At 53.7% G+C, this 27,639-nt stretch overlaps 1 protein-coding gene across 1 annotated transcript in view; it reads left to right on the top strand.

The window, feature by feature from the left end:
• Positions 1-1,879: 1,879 nt before the first annotated feature.
• Positions 1,880-27,639, top strand: part of TBX21 (T-box transcription factor 21) — a 33,308-nt gene continuing 7,548 nt past the window's right edge. Inside the window, exon 1 of the mRNA XM_077806438.1 lies at positions 1,880-2,463. Within this exon, the coding sequence (XP_077662564.1) occupies positions 1,880-2,463 (584 nt within the window). The remainder of the gene's footprint in view (positions 2,464-27,639) is intronic.

The raw sequence follows: 27,639 nt of genomic DNA, 5'->3' as shown, positions 1-27,639 counted from the left end.
CAGTTGCTTAACTTTGCACACAGGACTGACATCAACCTGCCGGCATAAAGTAAAGCGTGGGCGTAAGTGTTTGCAGGGTTGGAGCCATGGGCTGGGATTTCCAAAATGAGGTGCCCAATTCCAATGAGATTTGAGGGCCTACCTCTGTTAGACTGTCTGCACTACAGACAGCATAGCTATGTTAGGCAAGATATCCCACTGGCCGAGCTTGCAAAGGGCTTCCAATCAACAGGAAGGCATTTCTCCGTCCGTCTGTGACATGTTAACTTTTGAATGCTGCAGCCAATCATTTGCAAAATTTCAGAGGATGTTCTAAGCATTAATGGGCAGGACCTTTTGAGGGTGGGGAGATCGGAAAACCAAAAGAGGGAAAATGGGGGGAGCAAACTGATGATTATAAACATCTGGGATGTGCCCATCTCACTCTGAAGCAAGTGAAATAACAACGGCTAAACAGCATAGCCCTGATTATAGAATCAAACCCAAACCTGGTGCAGCTGCAGTGGACTGACCCCTTACTAAGTGACAGTCTGACCCTGCAACCATGAGCGTGATTCCGCTGGCTTCGTGGGGACCAGAGGCTGCTCAAGACAATCTGCTGCCCTGGGCAAAACTCCACCTCCCCCACAGGCTTAAAGCCGCAGATTGGCCCCAGCCGCCCACTCCTCATGATGGAGGGGTGGACGGGCCAAATTTTAGTGATTGGCCTAGCTGCCCTGCCATGATGGGGGACGGGGGAGGCAGCTGGGCCAAATCTGCAGCCTTAGGCAGCTGCCTAGTTGGCGTGCAAGACAAGGTGGGTGAGGCCTCGCTGACGTCCTGGGACCATCCCAGCTACAACAACGCTGCCTAGGGAGGTGGTGAACCTCCTTCCAAAGCCCTGGCTGGGATGATTTAAGTTGGGGATTGGTCCTGCTTTGCGGCGGGGGGTGTGTGTGTTGGACTAGATCACCTCCTGAGGTCCCTTCCAACACCCTGATCTTCTGTGCTACTTAAAGTGAAGCACATGCATCCGTGCTGGCAGGATCGTGGCCCTAAGTTCGCCTTTTATAGACTATCAGGGTCCCCAATCCCCAACTCCCCAGATGCCCCCCCCCCTCAAGGATTGAACTCAGAACCCTGGGTTTAGCAGGCCAATGCTCAAACCACTGAGCTATCCCTGCCCCCCCGCTGGCCAGTGTCCTTTTCTCCCCCCCCATCTCAACTCCCTCTTCAGAATGGGAGATGCCTGTAGCTTTAAAGAGGGAAGGGAACGAATCTCTGGCACCCCCTCCCCCTCCACGGGGGGCGTGGCCAGCAGGCAGTAGGAGGCGGAGCCTCGCAGCCCCAGTGGCTCGGCTGCTTTTTATAAGAGGGAGCTTTGAGCGGCTCTCGGAGGCAGAGGATGGGGCAGGTGGAGTGACAGAGCGGGGCAGACCAGGCAGCTCCCAGGAGTGGGGGGAAATCCCCCCCCCTCCCCCTTCGCGTTGCCCTTGGAAAGAGAAGAGGTGTGAGGGGGGGCCCTCCCCCCGCCCCCTGGAAGCGAGCGGGTCCTGCCTGGGATCTTTAGTTAGGAGGATTTTGTGCAAACCGACCTGGGGGCGGGAGGGGGGGGGGTTTCCTTCTGCCTTTGCTCCTGGCGTGTCCGGCCCGGCGATGGAGCCCCGGGGCTGCGTGTGAAGCCGACTCAGCCGCCGCTGAAGTGGGGCTGGGACCTGTGGGGCGAGCGCTGCAAAGATTTTTTTTGGGGGGGGGTCTCTCTCTTTTTTTTTTTTCCTCCCCCTCTTTGCACAACCCTGATGAGTTGCTGAGGGAGGGGAGGGGGCTGATCTCCCCCCCCCCACCCACGCGCACACCTACCTCCCCTGCCCACTCCCACCCCGCCTCGCTTGGCAAGTCGATGGGAGCCCTGGACCCAGCCTCCGGAGCCAGCAGCCCCGCGCTCACCATGCTGAATGGGACCCAGAGCCAAAGTTTTGCCAAGGAGCCGCTGGATCTGCAGGCGCCCAAGGAGCCGGGCGAGCTGAAGATGGGCTTGCAGGAGCGGTTCTACTTCCCCGACGCCCCGGCTCCGGAGGGCTGCCCGCTGAGCCTGCCCTACAGCGCCCCGACGGTCCCCGGGGGCTTCGGGGTGAGCAGCCCGGCCACCGCCCGGGCGGCCACCGGCCGCTTCCTGAGCCCGGCCCTGAACAGCTGCGCCGCCTACGGACCCCAGCCGCCGCCCGCCGCCGCCCAGCCGGGCAGCCACGGCTTCGCGCTGCCTCCCGGCGAGCTCTACCCGGGCGGCGGCGAGCTCTACCCGAGCCCGGCGGCGGGGGAAGGCTGCTACCCGGGCGCGGTGCAGCACGTGTTCCCCCGGGGCCCGCTCTACCCGGTGCCGGGCTACCAGCTCTCCGGCAAGGTCCAGGTGATGCTCAACAACTACCCGCTCTGGGCCAAATTCCACAAGCACCAGACCGAGATGATCATCACCAAGCAGGGCAGGTGAGGCCGGGGCTGGGGGGCGGGGGGGGTCTGGGCCCCTCCGGACTGTGTGTGTGGGTGAGGGGGGGAGAACTGGGCTTGGTGCAGACGGAGGGGGGACGGGTACCCCCCTACAAGGGCGGGGGGGGAGTCTGATGGAGTAGTGGGGTTGGGGAGATTGGGACTCACCCAAATCTAGTGGCGGGGGGGGGGGGAGACCTGGAGCCCCCGCATCGCCTCCCCCTAATGCGATCCCATTTCTAGCTCCCCCATCCAAGTCCGAAAACTTCCCTGAAGAGAGCCAGAGCTCCCCGATCCCCGCCGTGCGCCCCGCACCTACCTGCCCGAGTGGGACACCGGGCTAAGGGGCTGTAGGGCGCGGGTCCCGGGGCGGGGTCTGGCTCGCTGGGCGTCTGCAAAAGACGAGTGCCGGGAGTTGTCTTCGGCGCTCTCGGCTCTTTGACACCGGCCGGGTCGGTAAATCCTTCTGGGTGACGGAAATGCCAAAGCGGCCCGGCGGCCAGGGCGTAACGCACCCCCGCAGGGACAGCAGCAGGGCCCCAGGGCCGGATCTCAGCCCCTCCGGTGCAAAGCCGGGGTCTTGCGCTGTGTTTGTACAGCGCCGGGCAGGATGGGCTCCTGGGCTCTAAGTCTCATAGCTTCTAGAGTAACGCGAGTAATAAGCGAAGTGCCTGGGGGTTGCTCTGTGTTTTCACTGGTGTAACTGAGACCAAACTCTGGCCCTGACAAGGGTGTGTAGAATTACTTTGATCTTCCACACACACTGGCTTTCTCTCCCTAATCTCTTGTCTTTCTGCCAGTGAGGGCTCCAAGCCAACTGCTGTCCGCCTGGCCATCTGAGCAGGTCTCCTGCCTCACATCCTGTATTTCTGCTTGGGTGCCCAGCAGGTCTCAGCCGCTGGTGCCCGCTGGACGCTCTCGGGCCAGGGACTCTCAGGGTCTTTGGGGGCCTGGTGCCAAGTCTGCCCAAGAGTGGCTGGGCAGGTTCTGAACCTCTGGCCTGTGGCAGGCTGGCTCAGATAGCGTGCCAGCTAGTTCAACAAGCCGAGAGAAACCGTTTGAATCGGTGCCAGGGGGTCCCCAGGAAGTACGTGGTGAGGGTCACGGGAATCCAGGGTTTTAGCGGACAGTAAAATCATATCCTCCTTTCCCAGGCTTGTCAGCTCGAAATGGACCTTTAATGATCACGATGATGACAACCTAGGGCCCAGGGCTCTGGTGGCGTAACTCCGCTGACTTCAATGGCCTCAGGCCAGCAGGGAATCTGAACCCTGAAATGCCAGGAAGTGGCCTAATGAATGCCTGCCTTTGGCCCAGTCGTCTCCAAGCCCTGGACAAACGTCCCACCTCAGCAGCCCCCACCATGTCATAGGCTCCCCCATGCTGCAGACGGGGACGCTTTGCCCCATCTGCCTGCCTCTGAAGCCCAGGGGCCAGAGAGCCTCTGATTTCATGTAATACAGCCCTGCCGGGGCTGGAGGATGGGACTAGATGGCCTCTGGAGGTCCCTTCCAGTCCTACTGTTCTGATTCAGCGGGTGTAGGGCCTGTAAGGTGTCAGGCTTGTTTCACCTCGGGCTGTTTGTGCTTACAACGCCATCGCAGATCACAGTCTGCCTGTGTTACTTCTGCAGGGAAGAGGTACTACAAAATCAGGGCCTAGTCCTGGAAGGTGTTCAGCACTCTCAGCTTGGGGCCTGGGAGCGGTGTTGCATTTGTTCTTTAAGCGGCAGTCTGCTTCTTAGGAGACAGTCCTATTTCAGTGTCAGTTTAACAGGTGGACACACACACGCTGGACCAGATTTCCCCCCCGCCCCCCCAGCTGGTGTCAATCGGCTGAGCTCCATCGACTACTCTCTGGCCGTGCCGATTTGCACCAGCGGGGGATCTGGCCCCTTCTTTTTAACCTAACCTGCCTCCCTTTTAGGTGCTTTCTCGCGTCCTCTGCCGGGGTTAATGCATTTTATAAGATGCTTTTTAATAACTTCTTAAAAGCTGGAGCTGCCCCTGCAAATCCGGGCAAAACAGAGCTTTGGAAATGGCTAAAACGCAGACCTGATTTGGTGGATTTGGCTGCTGCTGTGATGGGGCATCTCCTTTCCACCCAGGAGGTCTCTGCACCTATCAGCTTTTTCTTTCTTTCTTTGGCCCAGACAGACGGTGTCACTTTGATGCCCAAACCAACCTGCTTAATGTGTTGAAAGTCTAAACGTGTTAAGGCCGGTTCATTTCCCACGCAGGCTTCCAGGCCTACGATCCTGTGGAGCATGCCCTCTGCGAAGCACTCAGGGCGATTCAGTTACATACCATCACTATCAAGGGAAGGGGAAGGAAAAAAGAGAAATACCAACCCCATATATCCAAAAGCACCAGGAGCTAGAAAAACCCTGGCTAGTACTCTCTCAATTCCTTTCTCTGCCTGCAAACCCCAGTGACTCGGCTCCTCTGGAAATTTAAATTCAGATTGGGGGTGGAACATATTTGATAGGTTTTCAGCATCTGAGATTTTTTTTTTCCACTGCTGGGGTCATATAGAAACCTACTAAAATATCACCAGAAGAAATAGCTTCCTCTTTCCCCTGAACCCAGAAGTAAACCCCTTCCAAACAAGTTTTAACTGCACATTGGATGCATTCACGTAGTTAATTCCACCCCTCTGAGCCTTTCACTAAATCGAGTATGATGAGTTAAATTAATCTGTTGCTGTGGGGTGTTTAAACAAATGCTGCCCAGAGGTGGCTGCATTCCAGAGGGGCTTAAAATGATTCACATGTAGAGAGGGCCCAGTCCTGCTGCCCTGGCACTAGATTGGAGTCTTGCCATTGACTTCAGTGGGAGCAGGATTGCGGCACCTAGTCTGTGAAGCTGGTTGGTTTTAATAGTGCTTTGAGATCCTTCTTCTGTAACAGTGCTGTGTGAATGTGTAGACCAGGATTTTCGAAAGTGGCTAAAGATTGTGTGCCTCACTTGCAACCCCTGAAAGGGGACTTCATTCTCTCGGAGCCGGGAGCTCCATGCTGACTGAAAGTCAGGCCCCTTTCATCTGGATACTGCCAAATTGAGATCCACCCAAAACTGGGCTGATTGCAATCTGAATAGCAAAGAATCAGGTTCCATTGGGGTTTTAGAGTGAAGGGAAGCCCATTACCTCCCCAGCGCTGTGAATTTTGGGGAGGAAGAGAGGGATCTGCTGGGTGTTCCATGACGGTCACTCAGCTAGGCTTGAATTTGTGGGGTTGCCTGTGGATCCAACCTGAGTGTCCCATGGCTGCTCCTTGAAATCAGCTGTTGCCCAAATACAACCATGAAACAAGTCTGGCTGGGCATGGAGTGTGGCTGTCTTTTAATGCAGACTTCTGCCGAGGCAGGTCATGCCCTTACGAGAAAGAGCTACGGTATTCTGTGCTCAGGGTCTGATGTTGACTAAGACCTCTGAGTTTGGGGTAACTTTTGGAGGGAGAGGGGGAGTGTGTGTGTGTGTATATATATATATATATCTGTGCTCACGCTGAATTGGGGTGCTTAACAGTTAGCTCCTTCCCTTTTGGAAGATACTTAAATCCTCTCCGAATGGCCCACAGGAAGTGTGTGTGTGTTGGAAGGTGAAAGCTCTGGAGCAGCTGCTCCCCATTGGCAGCAGGTGCTGTGGGAAATCATTTGGACCCATCTGTCTCTTGCTCACACACACACACTACAGTTCGAGGGGCTGATCTGGCATCTGCTGGAGCCATGGTTTCATTGGACATGGATCAGGTCCAGATGTTTAGATGCCTGTTGAAATCAGCGAGAGTTAGGTGCCTAAATACCTTTGAGGGAACCGGGCCTCTGTCCCAAACCTGGCTCCTTGGAGCGTCGCCACCGTGGGTTGACCCATCGCTGCAGTAATTTTCTTTTCAACGGGAGTCTGGGGCAAATCTGGTGCCGGACCCATCCCTCCACAGGGCGTGAGACAGTCCCTGTTACTTCTATAGTGTGCTCTACTCCGTGAGAACACGACTGCAATCTGACAGCCAAAGCTGGAGACCCCTTCCTTAGTTTTATTTGCTGTGGGCTTGTCTAAACTGGGAAAACTTGTGTTGACGTAACTCCCTGGAGGCGGGACACCAGTGCAGCGCCCCTAATGTGCTGGTGCAAAACTGCGCTCGCACTGGTAAATTCACCAGGGCGGGTTGCACTGGAGTAAGCACCAACTTGCACGGATGCACGGGCCCGGTGCAAAGTAAATCCAAAGATCGACTGGCCCTGAGGCTAAACTCTCCTTGGAGTCGATGGACCTGATTCACTCCCCGGTGTAAAATGAGGTGCAAACGCCACTGAAGTCAGGCGGGCTTGCCTGGTGCAATGTTACTCTGCAAAGAGCTTTTCTTTCCCTTGTTGGTATTAGCGGGGTGGGGGTGGAGGTGAGCAGCAGCGTCTGATTTTGATGATCCCTCCCTGAGTCTTCTGTCTCTTGCACGGCCGTGGTTATTGTGGCTCTGCGCCCTTTCATCAGCTCAGACTCAGCGGCAGGCTTTTCATTGGGAGACAAGTCGACTCAGGAAATCAGCAGCCCACCCGCTGCCCCTCCACGGCGGGGGTTTTTTAACCAAAGGGAGCAAGCGGGGCTGTGTTCTGTGGTGTGCTCAGGAGGTAGAAAAGGGGCTGGGGGGGCGGGAGGTTGGGGTTCAGCAAACCCATTGACGATCAAACTTAGCTGTTGTGAAGCTGGTCCGTTATGAGAGAAGTCCTCCTAGCACTGCGGTGGGGACAGTAGACTCATCCCCATTTTACAGACCAGGAAGTTCGTGCTGTCCCAACCAGACAGGGACTCAGCAGACCTAGGGTTAGAACCCTGGACTATCCCCTTCTAAAGCTCATTCCTTCAGCAGGCAAGGTGGCGGGAGGATGCTTTGCAGAGCAGGAAAATCAGAAAGTCAGCTGGTGCAAATTTTACACCCATTGGTTGCTGCCCCCACTGGGAACCTGACACACACACACACCCCTGCCACAAGGCTCTGTGGCTCTGTGTTTGTAAATAAGGCCTCGCATGGGAGTCCCACCTCAGCACCAGGCCACTGATTTCCACACGCTTGCACCCGCCCCTCTATCCTAGACCCTTCCACCCAAATCACTAGGACATTCCTGTTAACAGAGCAGATTCAGAGGCAAGGCCTATGTGTGGGTGGCTAAGGTGCTCTTAGATTCCCTTAGACTGACTGACTGATATGCAAGGCAGGCTAGAGGACTCTGACTCCCTCTGGACAGACTTACTCACTTCTGAAGTTGGCCCGAAATATCCTTCCACCAGAGCACCTACATAATCTTCCACTCGCACCCACTTACCTCCATGTTCCCTGTGTCACTGCTTCACGACTCATCACCGCCCCAGATCCTTCCATCTCCTATCCTTAGCAGCGAGCCATGGCCCTCACCCCAGCCCACTCCTCCCACTTCTGTGTCAGAACCACACTCCTGTGGTCTCCACCTTGTGCTTAGCATAGCAGTATGATAGCGTGGTGCAAGGCTAGGGAATGTATGAGCAAGTAACAATGTATTGCAACCTAGACAGAGCCCCTCTCCACCCCCCCCGCCTTTCAGGAATCATGTTTATTACAGAAGTAACAGCGATAAGCCACCTCCTTTCCTAAGCAAGCACTTTCAAAGTAAACCCAAACTTCACAGTACAATTTAGCTTGACCTTTACTAAAAGCTATGCATCAGGTCCTCATCTGTATGTCAGGTCTGGCCTACAAATTAGATCAACTCAGCTAAGCTGCTCAGGGAGCTGGGTCTAGGTTGCAATACATTGTTACTTGCTCATACATTCCCAACCTTGTACCACGCTGAGACAATCGAAGTGTCCATGTAGACTGCACTAGATTGATGGAAGAATGCTTCAGTTGACCTAGCTACTGCCTCTTGGGGAGGTGGATTACCCACACCGCTGGGAGAATCCCTCCCATCTCCTGTCGGCATAGGTCATGTGCCGCTGTGGTGTGTTAAGTGTAGACAAGCCCTCAGAGTAGACCCATCGCCCCCATGGTGTTGGGCTGTCAATTTTTAAGCAGAATTCCCTACCAAAGTCAAAGCAGGAATGTTCTGCTTAGAGAGACCCCATCAACTCAAACCAGTCCATTTAAATAAAATAATTTAAAAGTGATTTCAGAGCCTACCCCTACCCTGGAGTCCCCCTACCGTATTTTACAATCATGTTTTCTTGTGCATAGGTAGAGAGGGAGGGGGAGAGAGAGATTTTCTTTCCCCTGTAGTGTGTAAAGACTCACCAACAATCAGGGGAAATTGACTCTACAGGGGAAAACTATGAAATTGACTATAACAGAGGAAATGGTGAAACTGACAAGACACAGAGGGCTGTCAAATGCACAAAGTAAACAATGTGGAAAAACATATAGAAAAATGTGTTTTGGTTTTTTCCCCCTCTCCACTTCCTCTCATTAACCTCATCAACCTTAGGTGTTGCTTGTAACAATATTAGTTTGTTTTTAAATCTGATGTTAGAGAGACAAGGTGAGGGAGGGTAATATCTTTTATTGGACCAACTTCCACTGGTGTGGTGAGACACACTTCTCAGCTCCACAGAGACACAGCTCTTCTTCAGCTCTACGAATCTGGAAAGCTTGTCCTTCTCACCACCAGAAGTTGGTCTGATCAAAGATACTACCTCACCCACCTTGTCCAAGGATATTAGAGAGCCCACCAGGGCTGCAACAACACTTGAAATCAAATGTGACATTTTAAAATTGATGAGGTGACAGCTTGTCTCAATTGAAATCAACGGCAGAACTCTCATTGACAGTAAGGCCAGGATTTCACCCCTTCTGAAAACCAAGCTCTTTGGGGAAGGGACTGTGTGTTTGTATAGTGCCTAGCACAATGGAGCACAGATCTGTTTGACACCCCAAGGGCTGTCTAAACGCAAAAGCAGTGTAATTAAATTCATACAAGCCCCCTAGTGCGGATGCAGTTATACCAATAGAAAGGTGCTTTATACCAGTATAACAAGTCCCATATGGGATGCGGGGGGTGGGGGGGGGAGGTCAGGGCATGTACTGGTATAACCTGATCAATTTAAAAAAAACAGCCCCGTAACTCACATAGTGGTATCAGTACAAAATCTGTGTAGTGCAGCCCCAAGGCATTACCTCGATGCTGAGACAATATGGCCCTGGCTTCCAAGAGGTGGCCAGTCCTTGCTGGTTGCTTAAGCCAGGGTTTTTTCTATAGATCAGTCCTCAGGCACATGCTAGAATGTAGGGTCTTAAAGTGTTCCTCTTTCGATGTTCTAAATGATACTTGCCACCAGAGATAAAACGGTCCCCTGCACAGTAACAGGTTAAAATTCCAACCACATCAAAGTCCCCACGCGCCCGAAACTTGCTTAAATGTGAAATATATTTATTTATAAACGTTTCGGGGGCCGGTACTGCTGGGCAAGATTCTGAGCTGGCGTAAATCGACGGTGTCCATGCAGCTGTGCCGCTTACGCTCAGCAGATAACCTGGCCCGTTTATGGGAATGTCTCGGTAGTTGCTTGTCGGACAGTGAGGGAAGCGTGATGAGATCAATGCAAGAATGGCAAAACTAACAATCCAGCGAATGCCTACAGTTATGTTGGGTAGGATAAACGTAGTGTAAGTGCTTTAAATTCTTCATATTTAAGGGCTAATTAAACGCTGGCAATAGATATTTTGAATAATCTGCTCAATTTCTTCTCCACTCTTTCCCCATAGCACCCATCACCATATTAGCAGAGCCCTGCCTAAACTATTGTGTGGGTTTCTTGCATCTTCATTGGCCACTCAGCGGTCAGAGGTGTGTTAGCAGCATACGTAGACACACCTGAGTTAGCTTTAATCCAGCTATCTTTGGGAGCGGAGCAGTGCGGGCTGTACAAACTCCCTCGGGACCCTTGGGTGGCTAGTCTGTGCGGCCGCGGCTTCTCTGCTGTTGCTGCCTGAGATTCAAGTGAACTCGGGTGCGGTCATGTTCTGCAATCACGCCTCTGATCGCTATGTAGACTGGGTCTCTGAGCCCGACGAATTGGATCCCGGGTCTGCTCTGCTCTGGTGATGCCGGTTTCTTCCAGTGCTGATTACGCCCACCTTTGCCACACTCTGTGTTGTCCTGGTGAGGGCCCTGCATTCAGCAGAGATCTTCAGCTCGGTGCGACTTTAAAGCAGCTGTTCTGCTCAAATAAATTTGTTAGTCTCTAAGGTGCCACAAGTCCTCCTGTTCTTTTTGCGGATACAGACTAACACGGCTGCTGCCCTGAAACTTAACTGTAAGCAGGTGCTCAAGTGCTTTGCTGAATTGAGGCCTCCCGGTGTTGTGTCCCTTCAGTCACAAAAGAACCATTTTTGAGTCCTCTCATTCTTATATTAAAATTTTTTCTTTACACTGAACTTTGGGCAACTCCTCTTCCCACAAAGAAGCCATCCCACCCTACCCATGAGAACTGGTGGAACAGAACACGAGATAGGTCCTGCCTTTGTTTCACAGACAGGTTTTTATTTATTGTATTTGTTTTGTGGAGCCCTCCCTCTGGGGCCTGCTGGAGAACTTTTAGGACAGTGACTTTAAAATGAGGTTGAGACCATCAATCGTAAGCTGTAGGAGGCAGGGACCATCTTTTGGGTCGGTGTTTGTACAGCGCCTAGCAGTGGCGGGTCCTGGTCCGTCACTGGGGCACCTAGTTACTGCTACAAGACGAATAGTGAATAAGAACAGTGATGTCCTGGCAAGCAGGCATTTAAACTATATATGGGGGATGGGATCTGATCTGCCCCAAAGTTTGGGGCTCTTCGGAGAGGAAGGTTTGGGCTCAGACCTAGCTGGAAAACAAACAAAAATGCTCCTTCCGCGGGAGGAAAGAAGCTAAAAGAAAAGGGAAGCCCCAGTGCTGGTAATCTGGATCTCGAAGGCAGTCTCTGATCTGAAGAGGGGATCGGCCCCTGCTCCCAGAAGGCTCAGCCCCCTACCAGGTGTAGCTTGAGAGCCTCAAAGGCCTTGCGTGAACATGGGGGGCGAGGACATAGCTCTGGCCCAGGACCCGTGGGCTGCTCTGACCAAGCAGAAATAGCATGGCTGGCTGGCGTCCCCAGCGTGATGGATGATTTTCTTTCTCAGTATCAGACTGGTATGGGGTGACGGAACCACGTGGCCTGAAGGCCAGCTCCCCAGTGGGTGAGGTGTAAATAAGCCTTGCTCTGAAGTCAGTGGATTTACACCAGCTGAGGATCTGGCCCTTAGCATGTTCGTTCTAACATGGATGAGATCTAAGGAGGAGACTGTGCCTTATCACATGGCTGAGCCTCCCTCCTGCCCCCAGAATTGCCACTGAAGTTGGGGTGAGATTGGGATCCACAAGGAGAGAAAGGCCACGTTCCAAACTCCCCCTCTCGTGCTCTATGAGCCGGCCTGTCCGTCCTTTTGACGTGTCAGGACATTCCCATGAGCTGGATCCAGGGGGCTTCTCTCGGAGGTGTCCGCTGCACAACCGTCTCTGCCTCTTCCCCGAGGCGCGTCCACATGGGGTCCCTCCTGCAAACTAACCCGCCCCCGCCTCCCAGCAAGGCGGCAGGTGGGCTGAGCTGTGACTTAGATGCCAGAAGATGCTCAGTTCTCAGGGCCAGTTAATTTTTTTTTTCCCCCTGACCCCGCTCCGATCCCCTTAGGGAAAAGCAGACGACGCTGAGAACGGGGGGCCGGTCCCCGCACGCTCATAGCTCCTGCTGATGCTAATGCAACATTACAGCGTGGTGGGACTTTTATTTCCAGCGCACACGCTCCTTCCCCAACCCCCTCAATCTCCCCCCACCCAATGCATGATCCAAATCGGCGCCGGGTGTCACATCCCCAAACCCAGCCCCGAAATGCTGCCAAAAATTGAAACCTGGTCCAGTCCCTTTAACCCACTCTGGTTCATTCTGGCTTGGGGAGTCTATTGTCGTCTGGGCCAGATCCCCAGCTGGTGTAAATCGGCCTAGCTCTGTGGAAATCAATGGAGCTGCTTTGATTTACCCCAGCCGAGCATCTGGCTCGTAATGGTTGAAGCGACCAGAGGCCTCAGCAGAGATCAGGGCTGGATGGTGTTTGTAGGACGATAGCCTCCGGGGGGGTGGGAGGTGGCAGAGCCCCCACGGAGGCTCAGAGCCCCATTGTGCCAGGTGCTTCACCAACACAGAACAAAAAGATGGTCCAAGAGACAGCGGCTGGATGCAGATGGGGGGTCCGAGGGAACAATGGGCCGGGACCGGCACCAGCTGCCTCGCCGGTTTTTTGTAGGATCAAGGCAAAGGAGAGAGTTGAGGGAATTGCAGGAGAACAAGATTCCACTTCATCAGCAGAGTGAAGGCCACCAGGAAGATGGCCAAGGAGGTGGGATTGGGGATGTTTAGAGGGGCCCTGTGGGAGCGAGCACAGAGGGGCTTGTTGAAAATGTAACCAATGGGGCTGGCACCCCCTGCGGGGAGCTGACAAGAATTGAAAGTGAAGGCAAATCGCTTGCGTTTGAAGTGCTGGAGAAAGGGGGAGCCAGGGGAGAGATCCAGAGAGAGCGGTGGGGTGCTCAATGATGCTCTTAGCAGCAGCAGCCTGAACGGGGCGGCACAGGGCAAGACTGCATTGGTCGTGGCCACGAGATGATGAGAGTTTTAGCTGCACGGATGGAGAGGCCAGGCCGTGGCTTCTCCTGTCGGCGTTGTCAATTCACCTCCCTGAGGGCCGGGGGAGAAGCCCTCCCGTCAGCCCAGCGCTGTCTACATGGGGGATTAGGTCTGTATAACTGCTTCGCTCGGGGTGTGGATTTTTCACACCCCTGATTGATGTGGTTATCTGGTGTAGACCAGGCCGGGTGCACACTACCACTTACTATCACGCTGCTCAGGGGTGCATGAATAAGCCATCCCCTTGTGCAACGTAAGTTGCATGGGTGTGAACAGCGCTGGGCCGGCAGGAGAGCGTCTCCCGACGACAGAGCGGCTGCCTCTCGCGGAGGCTGGTTTTATGATGCCAGCGGGAGAGCTCTGTAGCACTTCCAGTGTAGACTAGCCCTTAGAGAGGTTCTGCCGAAAGAATTGGCAAGATTTAGACCTAGCCTGGGTGGGAGGGTCTGGAAAGAGGGCCGTGTTTTGGGGCCTGGCTGGCAGGGAGAAAATGGGGAGATCCTATGAAGCGGGAGAAGTGGAGGGGTAGGACAGGGGGACAGTTTGAGGAGGGAGTCCAAACAGCTGGGATTGAGGGCATGGGAGTCGGCCGGGTTGGAGAGGCAGGGTTGCTTGGTAGGGAGAGGGCAGAACTGAAGGAGGAGAGGATGGCATCGCAGTGGAGGAAGGTCCACACGGTCACGGAGTTTCTGCCAGAGGCACCAGGGCAGGAGTGGAGGAAGCAGGTGTTGGGGTTTGGCCAGGGCTGAGGGCTGCCAGGGCTGGGGTGTTGCATGGAGAGAGAGAAGTCAAGGGTGGAGGGACATGGAGCTGGGAGGGAATCAACCCCAACTCTCAGAGTGGCAGTGGACATCGCTGCATTGAAGGGTCAGAGTCTGATCTCAGTGACACCGGCCTAAATCCAGAGTCAGTGGATAAGTGAGGGGGTGAGAAATTTAGTCTTTTAAAGTTGGTGGCGCTGCTCCAGATCTTGGAGGGAGATTGGGACTCTGCATCCATTGAAGACAGGGGGGCCACATTGGATTTCCACTGGGGCAGCGGCAGTCTGGGTGACCCTAAAAATCTCAATCAACATAGCCACGGCTCTCGGGTGTGAAAAATTCACACCCCTGAGGGCTCAGCTGACCTAGCCTCTGGTGTAGATGTGGCTGGGCTGAGGGAGGGATGCTTCCATCGACCACGCTACCTCCGTTGCGGGAGGTGGAGTTCCTCCAGTCACATAGGGTGGGACTGTGCTCTGGGGTAACTGCTGCATACATGCAGCGGAGACCAGTCCTGAGCTGGGAATCCATTTCCAGGGGGGTCGGGGCCAAGCAGCCACAAAGGAAGGAAGGTTCCTGCTCAGATGAGTTGAGGTGGAGACAGAGCTGATGAAGGAAGAGGTTCAGGAGCAAGGTGAAAGACACGTTTAATGAGGGGTGAATGGCTCCCAGGCCACCTCCCCCTGCCAGTGTGCTCTGGGATCTGGTTTGGCCTGATCGTCCAACACCTCTGGGATTAAAAGCCTCGTGACCAGGGCCTGCCCTTGTGGAGTGAGAAAAGTCAAGTCTGCGGATTCAGGGAGTTGGATCCTAGCTCCCCAGACTGGGGTGCAGATGGGGAGGGGCAGACGACTATGTTTTGGAAGGAAGAGGCACCCGTGCCAGGGATGGGAGGGGGTGGGTGAAGGTTGGGCAGAAGGTCCAAGAACAGGAGAGGGGTTTCTCCAGAGGAGTCTCTGAGCAGAAAGGTTTCAGGAGCCGGATCAGAATCGCCCCATGGCAGGTGAGGGGAAGAGACCCCTCCCCCAAATGGAGCTAGGCCGGCAGAAAGCGTAATGACAAGGTGTGTGTTTAATGTGAAGCACGTGCTGCATTGAATTGGGGCCTGGCCGTGCCGTGAGATCGGAATTGGGCCACAGAGGCAGTTGGAGCTGGGGCGAGATCCGATCCCCTCCCAGCATCTCTGTGAGAAGTTCTCATCTCTCCAGAGATTTCCTTTAGCTCTTCTTCTTTCTCCAGGCCGGTCCTCACTGATGCAGTCCATCCATTGCCATAGAGACCGGCCGCAGATAAATAGGAACTGCTGTCAACAGGGGCTGTGAGGAGACACTGTTCGGTTGCATCCCTCAAGTGCACCCACTAGGGGTCAGGCTTCTCCACACCCCTGCGGCCATGCTGCGGGAAAACAAGGGAATTCTCTCTGGGTGGTGCCCTGGTGAGGACACGGGGTATTTTACCCTCCTGCACCCCTGGAAGGTTTTTCAGCAGCTGGGATCAACCCCCTCGATTGAAAAGCCCGAGTCTCTGTTGTCCGACTTAGGCCACCATGGGGTTCAGCCCTGCTCTATGGGGCAGAGAGCGATGTGCTTGGTTGGGTTACATTCGTATGCAGCAAACAAGGGCCCGGCACCTGTATTCTAATGTAACAAACAGGAGGTCAGGTAGGATTTCACAGGCAAGGCCGCGCTGTGTCCTATGGCCATGTGGAGCGTCCTGGCAGATCCTCCAGTGTTCTGAGCTGAAGGAGAATCTCCCTTGCTAGAAGAGAGCCTATAACGCAGATGAGACGTTCTCACGCCAGCCAGACGTGTCCACACCCAGGGCGGTCGTGCCTAGAGACGCCAAAGAGGCCTCCTTGTGCTCAGCACTAAAAGAGCATGGAGCATAAATAGACGAGAGGGAAATAAAGCCTCAAAATAATGGTTTGCCCAAGCCTTGTTGCCAGGGAGGGGATTAGAACCCACATCTGCAGAGTCGCCAGGTAGCGCTTTAGCCACTAGATCAGGGGTGGGCAAACTTTTTGGCCGGAGGGCCACATTGGGGTTGCAAAACTGTATGGAGGGCCGGGAAGGGAAGGCTGTACCCCCCCAAACAGGCTGGCCCCCGCCCCCTGTACGCCCCCTCCCACTTCCTGCCCCCCTCAGAACTCCTGACCCATCCAACCCCCCTGCTCCTTGTCCCCTGACGGCCCCCTCCCGAGACCCCCCCACCCCGTTCCTTAATGCCCATCCCGGGACCACCCCCATCCAACCCCTATCCACACCCCTTCCCCCTGACAGGCCCCCCCCCGAGCCCCTGACCCATCCAATCCCCCCGGCTCCCTGTTCCCTGACTGCCCCCCCTCCCAGAACCTCCGCCCCATTCAACCACCCCTGTTCCCTGACCATCCCCCCGGGACCTCCTGCCCCTTATCTTATTGGAAAGCCTGGGAGGTGGGCAGGCACAAGCCGCACGCGGCGGCATAGCTGAGGGGAGGGAGGACAGCGGGAGAGGGGCTGGGGGCTAGCCTCCCCAGCCGGGAGCTCAAGGGCTGGGCAGGGCGGTCCCGCGGTCCGGATGTGGCCCGCGGGCCGTAGTTCGCCCACCTCTGCCCTAGCTCATTGTGTTACATGCAGGGCAGGGCCACGTGGCTTTCAGTAATGTTTAGATTTAACTTCAGCAATTGCTTCCTGTTGATTTCGGTAGCTCATCACAGCCCGGTCCCCAAGGGCTGGTATTGGAGTCGTGCCCGGAGGCAGGACGGCTGTCACCTAAGAATCCGACTTTGCGCTAGGCAGGCGAAGAACTCAGAGTCTCGCACCATCAGGCAACCGCCGTGTCTCCTGCTGAGTCAATGCATGTGGGGGGGGTGGCCTGATCCTGCGTGTCCCCTGCTGACACAGTGCACAGGGATGGGGCAGTCCAGCAGTCTAGATGCAGCCACGTGCAGGAGGAGACATTTAAATAGGAAAGGCCTAGGTTAAAATAGCCACCCTGACTCACTACGTCGATACTCCAGATTTACCCTACCTCTATCGATTTCAGTTGGGAGTGTGGGGCAGGTTCCCCCTGGCCCTCCATTTACACCAGCGGAAAGTGGATAGAAAACGCTATCAAACAGGGGCCAAGTTCTCAGTGGGTGTAAATCGCTGTGGCTTCTTTGAAACCAGTGGAGCTGCGTTCGTTTCCACCAAATGAGAGTCTGGACCATTGAGTTTAAAAATCAGAGACCGAGTTTCTGCTTTCAAGTGCATACGTTTGCATAAGGCCCCAGCCAACCCTGTGGAGAGAAAACCTGCCTCTAACATCTCCCACAATGTCACCAGACCAGTGGATTATTTTTAACTAGCGCTTAAAAAAAAAAAGGGTCTAAAACCACCTAAAATCTCCCCTCTGCTCTGCTCCAGAATCTAAAAACTGCCCATCTGGCCATAGGAACAAACATTTCTTCAAGCTCTGTGGCACTTCGCTTCCTATCTGAAACCGTTGTGCAGCATTATTGGGTGCTATTATGGCCTGTTGAACTGTTTCCACTGGCTTTGGATCAAACCCTTACACAGCTGCTGAGCTCCCCCCCCAGAGGTGGTTGCATTCCAGTGGTGGGTAAGGGGAATCTTTTTCTATCAATCTGTAAAGGGCTCAGGGATCCGTGCTGGATGCTGTGGCATCAACTATGGATTGACTCCAGTTTGGGCTGCCCAATTTGAGAACGTTCTTGTGTTGCTTTTAGAGACCCCCCGCCCCCGATTTCTCCCCTTTAATCCCAACCAGCCTTGGACACATTTGGATCCTGCCCTGGGATTGGATTTTATCACTCATGCCGACAATGCGTTCTTACTTGACTACCAATAAATCCATCAGGGCCAAACCTCCCACTGAAACCAGTGAAGTGTGTGCGTGTGGGGAGGTTACCAGCGATATCAGCAGGCCCCGTAATGCGTAGCAACGAGCAGATACCAGACAGATCCTGCCAGGGCTTCTTAAACTCCAAGGGAGCCAGGAACTCAGCTGGGGTAACTCAGTGGGACTCCAGGGCTGTCGTTGGCGTTCCTTACAAGGGGGAAAACAGGTGGTCTGGTCTGAACAGAATCTATGCCCTTGTAAACTCTCTGCCACAGCACTCCAGCTCCTCCCCCCCTCCCCGAGCTGTTACTGACCAAGCCAGGCTGAGGACGGCTGCTCAGACTGTGGCTCGGCCGGGAGACGTGTGCTACATTTGAACCCTCAGCCAGAGGGTGGGTCCTGGCGCCGTACTGGTTTGGCGAGAGCTTTGCAGATGTTCTCTGCCTGGCACAGCTCTGCGTGTGTAACCCCTGCCTCCACCGGTGTTCCATGTGATCCCCTCCGGGTGGACACCCTGCTGAAGTCTCTGTGAAGGGAAGAAGAAATTTTTGTTTGTGGACATGCTCATGTGGTCTAGTGGTGAGAGCCGGGGGGACCCACAGCGTGGAACTCCTGGCTTCTATTCCTTGGGCTGGGGGGCTGGTGGTCACAGACAGGCTGGAGGGCGGATTCTATTTCCGGCTGTGGTCCGCGTGCAGAGGCCTGAGGCAGGACTCCTGGGTTCTATCCCCAGCTCTTTCTCTGTGATCTTGGGGCCAAGACCCTACGCTTCGGTTTCTCCATCTTTAAATGGGGATGGCCCACCTCCTCTGGGGAGATTGTGAGCTTTCATACATTGCTCTTTGCCAAGTGCTTTAAGATCCTCAACTGAAAGATAAGGGGAAGGGGTGGAAACCTGCTGAAATCAGTGTGTTCAGGAAATGCCACACAGTTGTTTAAAAGAAGACGACCTTTAAGAACGGCTTGGTCACACCAATCCATGTGCCTTTTGATTGGCCAGCCAGCGCTCTGTAGCTGGGGACAATCCCCGATCTTGCTTCACCGGCGGTATCTGGGTTAGGAGAAGCACACTGAACGATCGAGCCGAGAGGGCTGGTCCTCTGTTCCGCCGCCGTGATGTGGCGCAGAATCCGGCCCGGCGTCTTGGTTCGCTGTAAATCAGCAAAGCCCCTCTGCCATCAGGAGCGCTAGGTCGATAGACATCAGCTGAGGATCCGGCCGGAAGAGGGTTTTCCTTAGAGGTGGGCGAAAATTTTCAGCTGAAAGTCTCGGGGCCAAAACGCGCGAGCGAGAACCGTTCGCAGGTTGCGTCAGTTTCACCAAATTGTTCGGCAGCGGGCGGGGGGGGGGGGGGGTCCTCAACATTTTGATTTTTCCGGTTTGACGTTGCCTTTATTTTCTTTTCAAATTCAAAAATATTTAAGAATGCTCAAAACCGAAACCTTTGGGGTCAAACAGACCGTTTCGTTTGGCCCCAAATCATTTTCTTTGTTTAACCTGTCAAAACTGCCAGTGAACCCAGAGCATCAGTTTCCTTTGGTCTGGCTGTAATTTTAAGGCCCCTCATTCCCCAGGGTGCCTCCCCTTTCCAGCTGATTGTGTGGGCCTGCGTGTGCATCGTCGGTCGGTGCCAATAGGAGGTGGTAATTTGTGTGTGTGTGTGTGGTCTGTTATGCTCCGTTTGCTGCCGCCCCGATGTGCGATTGAAAAAGCAAAAGAGAAGCTCAGTGGAAAAACAACCAAACCTTCAGCCCCAGGAGGAAGTTTGAAACGCTGCAGGGCCCACGGGGAGCAACTCCCTGACGCCGCATTACCGCAGGCGGCGTGGGGTGGAATGAGTGAGGAGGGTTGTACCTGGGTGTGGGGTCATGGGGAGCGATTCCACGTGCCCATGGAAACAGCCTGTAACCGGGACACATTTCTGCTAGCCCCAGTGGGCTAGAGTCAACCATGACCTAAGCAACGGGGGAAGCAACTGTGATCTCACACCAATTCTCACGCTGAGGGGCCTGATGCTCTGTGCACTCCCACTGGTGTTCATCCAGAGTAATGCCAGTGAGGTCAGCTGAGTTACACCAGTGTGAACCTGGGGTAAGTGGGAGGAGAATTGAGCCCTGTAACCCACTGACTATAAGAACAGAAGAATGGCCATGCTGGGTCAGACCAATGGTCCATCTAGCCTACTGTCCTGTATTCTGATAGTGGCTGGTGCCAGACGCTTCAGAGGAAACAAACAGAACAGAGCAATGATCGAGTGATCCATCCCTGTCGTCCAGTCCCAGCTTCTGGCAGTCAGAGGTTTAGGAACACCCAGAGCATGGGGCTGCGTCCCTGATCATCCTGGCTAATCACCATTAATGGACCTGTCCTCCAGGAACTTATCTAACTCTCTTTTTTTTTTTTGAACCTAGTTATTGTCTTGGCCTTCACCACATCCCCTGGCAATGAGTTCCACAGGTTGACTGTGCGTTCTGTGAAAAAATACTTCCCTATGTTTGTGTTAAACCTGCTGCCTATTAATTTCATTGGGTGACCCCTGGTTCTTGTGTTATGTGAAGGGGTAAATAACACTTCCCTATTCCCTTTCTCCAGCCCAGTCATGATTTTATAGCTCTCTATCATATCCCCCCTTAGTCGTCCCTTTTCAAAGCTGAATGGTCCCAGTGGTTTTAGTCTCTCCTCATATGGAAGCAGTTCCATCTCCCTCATCATTTTTGTTGCTCACCTCTGTACTTTTTCCAGTTCTAATACATCTTTTGTGAAATGGGGTGACCAGAACCGCACGCAGTACAAGGTGTGGGTGTACCATTAATTTATATAGTGGCATCATGATATTTTCTGTCTGATTTCTCTATCCGTTTCCTATTGGTTCCTAACATTCTGTTCACTTTTTGGACTGCTGCTGCTCATTGAGCAGATGTTTTCAGAGAACGATCCACAGTGACTCCAAGATTTCTTTCTTGAATGGTAACAACTAATTTAGACCCCATCATTTTGCATGCATAGTTGGAATTATGTTTTCAATGTGCATTACTTTGCATTTATCAACACCGAATTTCATTTGCCATTTTGTTGCCCAGCCACTCAGTTTTGTGAGATCCTGTTGTAACTCTTTGCAGTCAGCTTTCAACTTAGCTGTCTTGAGTACTTTTGTAACATCTGAAATTTTGCCATCTCATTCCTTACCCCTTTTTCCAGACCATTTATGAATGTGTTGAACAGCACTTGTCCCAGTACAGATCCTTGGCGGACCCTGCTATTTACTTCTCTCCACTGTGAAACCTGTTTGTTCCTGCTCTCTGTTTCCTATCTTTTAACCGGTTACTGATCTATGAGAGGACCTTCCCTCTTATCCCATGACTGCCTACTTTGCTTAAGAGCCTTTGCTGAGGGACCTTGTCAAAAGCTTTCTGAAAGTCCAAGTACACTATATCCACTGGATCACCCTTGTCCAAATGTTTATTGATACCCTCAAAGAATTCTAATAGATTGGTGAGGTATGTTTTCCCTTCCCTAACATATCATGTTTATCTATATGTCTGATCATTCTGTTCTTTACCATAGTTTCTATCAATTTGCCTGGTACTGAAGTCAGGCTTACTAGCCTGTAATTGCCAGGATTACCTCTGGAGCCTTTTTAAAAAATTGACATTACATTTGCTAAACACCAGTCATCTGGTACAGAGGTTGATTTAAGCGATAAGTTACATACCACAGTTAGTAGTTCTGCAGTTTCATATTTGAGTTCCTTCAGAACTCTTGGATGAATGCCATCTAGTCCTGGTGACTTATTACCATTTAATTTATCAATTTGTTCCAAAACCTCCTCTATTGACACCTCATTCTGGAACCATTTCTCATATTTGTTGAGCAAAAAGAATGTCTCTGGTGTGGGAATTTCCCTCACATCCTCTGCAGTGAAGACCGATGCAAAAAATTCATATAATTTCTCCGCAACGGTCTTGTTTTACTTGAGTGATCCTGTAGCACCTCAATCAACCAGTGGACCCCATTGATTGTTTGGCAGGTGTCCTGCTTTTGTTATACTTTAAAACTAAGAGCAAAATTTTTGTGTGTGTCTTTTGCTAGTTGCTCTTCAAATTCTTTTCTGGCCTGCCTAATTATATTTTTACGCTTGACTTGCCAGAGTATGTTCTTTTCTGTTTTCCTCAATAGGATTTGACTTCCAATTTTTAAAACATGTCTTTTTATCTCTAAGCATCTCTTTAACTCTGTTTACCATGGTGGCATATTTTTGGTCCCTTTCCTGATTATTATTATTATTATTTATTATTTTATTATTTATTTGGGGCATATACAGTTTGAGCATCTCTTATGGTGTTTTTAAAAAAGTTTCCATGCAGTTTGCAGGCATTTCACCCTTGTGACTGTTCCTTGCAATTTCTGTTTAACTGAGCTCCTCGTTTTTCTGTAGTTCCCCTTTTTGAAGTTAAATGCTGCTGTGGTGATTTTCTCTGGTACTTCCCCTCTCCCCAAGGATGTTAAATTTAATTACATTACAGTGGCTATTACTGAGCAGTTCAGCTATGGTCACCTCTAGGACTAAATCAAGAATTGTCTCTCCCCTTGTGGGTGCAAGGACTAGCTCTCCAAGGAGCATCCATTAATGGTGTCTAGAGATTTTTATCTCTGCATCTCTTCCTGAGATGACATGTTCCCAGTCAATAAGCGGATAATTGAAATCCCCCATCATTATTGGGGTTTCTGGTTTTGTAGCCTCTTTAATCTCCTGGAGCATTTCACAGTCACTATCGCCATCCTGGTCAGGTGGTCAGTGGCGTATCCCTACTGCTATATTCATATTATTCGAGCATGGAATTTACATCCATAGCGATTCTATGATGCAGTTTGATTCATTTAAGATTTTTGCTATCTTTGACTTGGTTTTCTTTCACATAAAGTGCCACTCTTCTACCAGCATGACCTACTTTGTCATTCCTACACATTTTGTACCCTGGTATTACCCATTGATTATCATCACTCCACCAAGTTTCTGTGGATGCCTATTCTATCAATCTCCTATTTAATACCAGGCACTCAAGTTCACCCATCTTTAGTATTTAAACTTCTTGCATTTGTAGACAAGCACTTATCAAAATTGTCAATATTTAGTTGTCTGCCTTCTCGTGATGTAATTGAATGGGACACTTTTGTGTGACTGCTTCTCTTCAGCTCCTACCTGTACTTTATTAACTTCTATCATTACAGTATTATGATTTATTTGTACTAAAGTAGCAGCTAGACACTCCAGGCAAGATCAGGATCCCATCGCACTAGGCCCTGTACGAATACAAAGTGGAGTTACTCCTTATTTTTACAGATCCAGACGAACACAGCTACCCCTCTGATACTTACTCCTTACTGCATGCATCCGGTGAAGTGAGCTGTAGCTCACGAAAGCTTATGCTCAAATAAATTTGTTAGGCTCTAAGGTACCACAAGTCCTCCTGTTCTTTCTGCGGATACAGACTAACACGGCTGCTACTCTGAAACCTGTCATTGCTCCTTACTGACACCCATGCAACCAAGATCAGGCCCCCTGTGTATAGGGGCTGGGAAACTGGTGTAAGTTTCAAAGCAGTGTAGCTCGCACTGATTGGACATCCGTTGACTGTGCAACATAAGAGCAATGAACCGGTTTGCCTGTAATCTAACGGGTCAGATCGCTGGCTGGTGCAGACCCGTGCCTGTGAGAGTCAGACGTTGAGATGATCACGGAGCCAGGAATGCTGATGTCTCCCGTCAAAGCTCAGCTGGGGTTCGTTGGCGTCGCTCCATTGAAGGAGGATCCGGCCCTTCATTTCTAACTCGCTGGAAGCCTGGGCTCTGCAAACAAGAGGTCTGGCTCCATTGCCATCTGAGGTGTGATTGCGGTACATGCAGACCACCGGCAGCAGCACGGATGGCGTCGTGGGCTAGCTGCCTGAGGGGACCCTGGGCATGTAGTCGAGCGGCTCAGCCCATGCCTCCTGCTAAGCCCTAGCTGGTCCAGTCCAAAGAGCTCCCCTGTCTGTCCCCACCCCCTGCTCCGTCCAAGGCTCTTACCCTCGCATGTGAAAGCCAAACAGAGATGATGATCTCCGTCCCAAATGGACTGGGGACGATACGGGGGACCCAGCCCATCCATCAGGGGCTGCCGCTAATGTGATTGGAGAGGCAGTGGAGATGCCCATCGGGGATCATAGCGATCTGGCGGAGGGGGGCAAGAAATTCTCCCCCCGCACCCCCCCAAATGAGGGCAGCATTGGCCTTGCAAAAGCTCCAAGTCTGCTGTAGCCCAGTCGGATTCAACATAGGGATGCCTGGGTTCTACTCCCAGCTTTGCCATAGCCAGGCCTCCTTGCCTCAGTTTCCCCATGGGTAAAATGATACCCATCTCCTGGGGCAGGGCTTTGTGAGGCTTTATTAATGGTTTTCAGGAGCCTTAATGGGAGGGTGCATAATTAAAGGGCTTGATTTCCCCACCATTACCCCACCCTTGGGTGCTCAGATACTATGTGGGGGGAGGTTGTATAAACTTCCAGAGGCACTTAAATGCCCTGGGACTCAAAAGCCTGGGACACAGAGAGAGAGGGCCTAACTCTAAGCACTGGATTAAAACTGGGGGCCTGATTCCCCTCCCCCTGCTGTCAATCAAGAGTGACGGAGCACAAAGATGCTGGCGTGAAAATCCACTCCAGGGGGGGCTTTCTCTGAGGCAGGGGTCTCCCCGCTGCTGCGAGCTGTTTGGCCACTGGCATGCTCCACTCCAGAAGTGGCTTCATTTCAGTGCAGAGGTGCTGCTTTTGGCTCCACGTCGGATTCAACTCAGGGCCTACTCCGGCTTCCATTGGACGTGACCAGTTTAATGGCACCAAGACCAGGCCTGAGACGCCCCAGCCCCACCTGCCCCATAAGTATATGGGGCAATATGTTGCTGACGCAGCCATGAAAACGGCACCCTCAGGCTCCTCTGTGCCACCACAAATCAGCAGCATCGGGAGGCAGAAGCCACACACGGTGAGGGCTTGTTCCCTCGGCATGAAGATCACGTCTCTGATACAATTATTCGGGGGAGATCCTGGCGCCCTGGGAGCAGAGACCTTCCTGGAGAGCAGCAAAGCGCTCACGCTCCCCAGGTTCAGGGGAGCCTCGGGGCAAGCGTTTGGGAAATTTGTTTGCCTAATCGAGCAAGGAAAGCTGACAGGAAACCGGCATAGCCTCCCAACGCCTCGCTGAGCTCCTGCGAATGGATTCCCAGCTGCGGGGAGCTCCATTGAACTCTGCTCAGGATCCAGCCTGCTCGGGTCTGTGAAAGTTGGGGGCACCAAAGATCTTAAGACCCGAGGCAGCCGCTCAGCTGAGTGTATCCCTCCCCGCCTGCACCTACCCCAGCCCCCCACCGCCCTGGTCTGCAGCAAGTCACCATGGCAAGGAGCCGGCACCACGTGGTATAAATATCCCAGTGCAGGAAGGGTGCCACCAACCCAGCCCTCTTCTCACTCTCCGATACCTCAGAGCTGAAATAAAACCTAAGCTCCCGTGGAGAAGGAACCTCCCGCTGCGTGGGGCAGACTCAGCTGCAGGAGGAGAATGGATGGGTCGCGGGAGATGCCTGGCTGAAAGCGGGGCAGCGGGTCTGGTTTGGTGCAGTTCTGGATTGGAGCCATTTGCAACCTTCCGGCTCAGATCAGGGATGGGCATTTGAACAGGCCCAGATTTTCAGGGCGCTTTGGATCCAGGGTTTTAGTTTGAGTCCGTGAAGATCTTGGCTGCAGAAGGGTTGGCAGGGGAGAGGGAACATGGTCTGGACCCAGATGAGGAGCATTACAGATGCCCACGTGCTGTGGGCAGGGGGGCTGTACCAACTTCCTCCTCCCCTTTGCAGATGCTCCACCACCCTGACCCCCCGCTATCCCAGCCCTGGGCTCCCCATACCCCCCAGCTCTGCTGCTGAGCCTTGGTGCCAACCCACAGCTGGGCTTGGGCACAGGCTGGGGGCATGAGGCAGGCTGGGAGCAGGTTAGACATTGGGCATGGAGCAGGCTGGGGTATGGGGCAAGGGGCGTGGGGCAGGCTGGGGGCACGGGGCAGATTAGACATGGGAGGGCACAAAGCATGGGGCAGGCTGGGTGCTCAGAGGTGCCCCCCACTATACCTCTGAAAGTTATTTGCTTCCCATGACTCCCTGGGACACCCCAGGGCCACTCTTTGAGCAGTGGGGAGGAGAATTTCCATGCAGAAGGAGGGGAGGGTCCTGGCCCCCTGCCAGGTCCGGCCCGGCCCGGCCCGGCCCTAGGAGCCCAGCCTGGGCTGGGCTTTCCAAAGTCGTTTCTGAGAAGCGGGGCCCGGCTCCCGCCAGGTCGCCCCCGGCCCTGAGATCACTCCGCCCCGGGCCCTGCTTTATCAGAAACGCCGGCGCTTCAAGGAAACCCGGAGCTCGACGGCTCAAAGCCCCTCCTGGTTCCGCCCGGCATCCCCCTCCCACGCCGGGGGTGCGGGCCGCGCCGCGATGACTTGGCCTGTCGGCTTTGAGCATCATGTGCTGTGGCAAGCTTGGGGAGGGGAGGGGAGGAAGGAAGGAAGTGAGAAAGACCGAGAGAAGCAGAGGAAAGAGAGAGAGAAAGGAAGAGAAGAGCAGCGGCGGGAGGGGGAGGAAAAGGGGAACGCAGAGAGGGAGCGAGGTCCCTGAAATGATGGGGAGAAAGCCGGGCTCGGCAGGTGGAATGGAGCCTGCGGGGCAGGGGGGAGCTGCCCTGGCCTCCCCATGCGAACGGAGCGGTACCAGCGGGTCTGGTTCTGGCAGGGCTCCCTCCGCCCCCACCTCAGGGCTCCCACTGAATCCACATTGTGCCCTCCCCATCCCCTGACTCCCTGCCCCCCCAGCTCTCAGCCAGGATTTGGGGAGCCCGGCCCTGGGTCCCAAAGCACCCCCTGGCCCCGCGCGTGGCCTCCGGCAGAGCGCGTCGGGGGTGAATATTTCAAGGGGGCCGTTAATGTTTCAAGGGCGGCGCCCCACGGGGGGCACGCGTCTGCCTGAGTGCGGCTCAGCGGGTGGGGCTTTGTGTGTGGCAGATTACCTGGGACTGTGGCGGTGTCCGGGAGTGTGCCCAGGGGACGGCACGCGTGTGAATCTGTCTGCGCGCACAGTCGGGGCGTTGTGTGAGTGTCACAGGTGTGCATATGCGTGGACGTGTATATGTGCGTGCCAGATTGGGCGTACACCCTCTGGGGGGGGCTCTCGGTGTGTGTCACTGTGTCGTGAATGGGTTACAGTTGTGTGTGTTTGATTGTATGGGAGGGGGTCAGAGCTCCCCAGCGGTCCTCTAAAAGCTGTTCCCTGCCCCACCTTGTCTCTCTTACACAACAGAGGTGCAGCTGAGTGTGTCACTCTCCTGTGGGGGGGCGGGGGGGCCTGTCTGTCCATGCACACCACGGGTGCACCGTGTCTGCATGGAGCCCCAAGACCCAGCAGGCTGGGCTGCGGGGAGCTGCCGTGAGGCCCAGCGTCCTTGCCAGCCTGGGCTCCGGTGACGTTTGCTTCACCCTGGAGCCTGGCGCCTTGCGAGCCATCAGGTCAGCCAGTTCAGCACGGGCAGGCATTTTGCCCAGGGCTGTGGCCAGGACCCTACTGGCTCCCTGCTCTTGGCCTATCTTTTATTCACTAGCTAGAGAAATATTCACACGCTCTCCTCTCTGCTGTCTCCTACGCCGTCCCCTCCACGTTCGGGACTGGATGCATGGGGGGGGGGTGTCATATTTGATTGACAGATCATGGGAGCTCTGGTGAGAGAACCAGGGCCAGCCTTGCCCCAGCTAGGCCTTCTCTGGGCAGCCCAGTTCGTCACCCATTTAAACCAGCGGGGGAGGAGATTTTACACTGGTGTAACTGACAACAGCTTGTGTCCCCTAGTCCTCAGCTCCTGGCTT

This window comes from Eretmochelys imbricata, chromosome 27, assembly GCF_965152235.1.
Source record: "Eretmochelys imbricata isolate rEreImb1 chromosome 27, rEreImb1.hap1, whole genome shotgun sequence".
Taxonomy (NCBI): domain Eukaryota; kingdom Metazoa; phylum Chordata; order Testudines; family Cheloniidae; genus Eretmochelys; species Eretmochelys imbricata.
The sequence above is the reverse complement of the archived record's forward strand: the minus strand, read 5'-3'. Positions and strand labels throughout refer to the sequence as shown.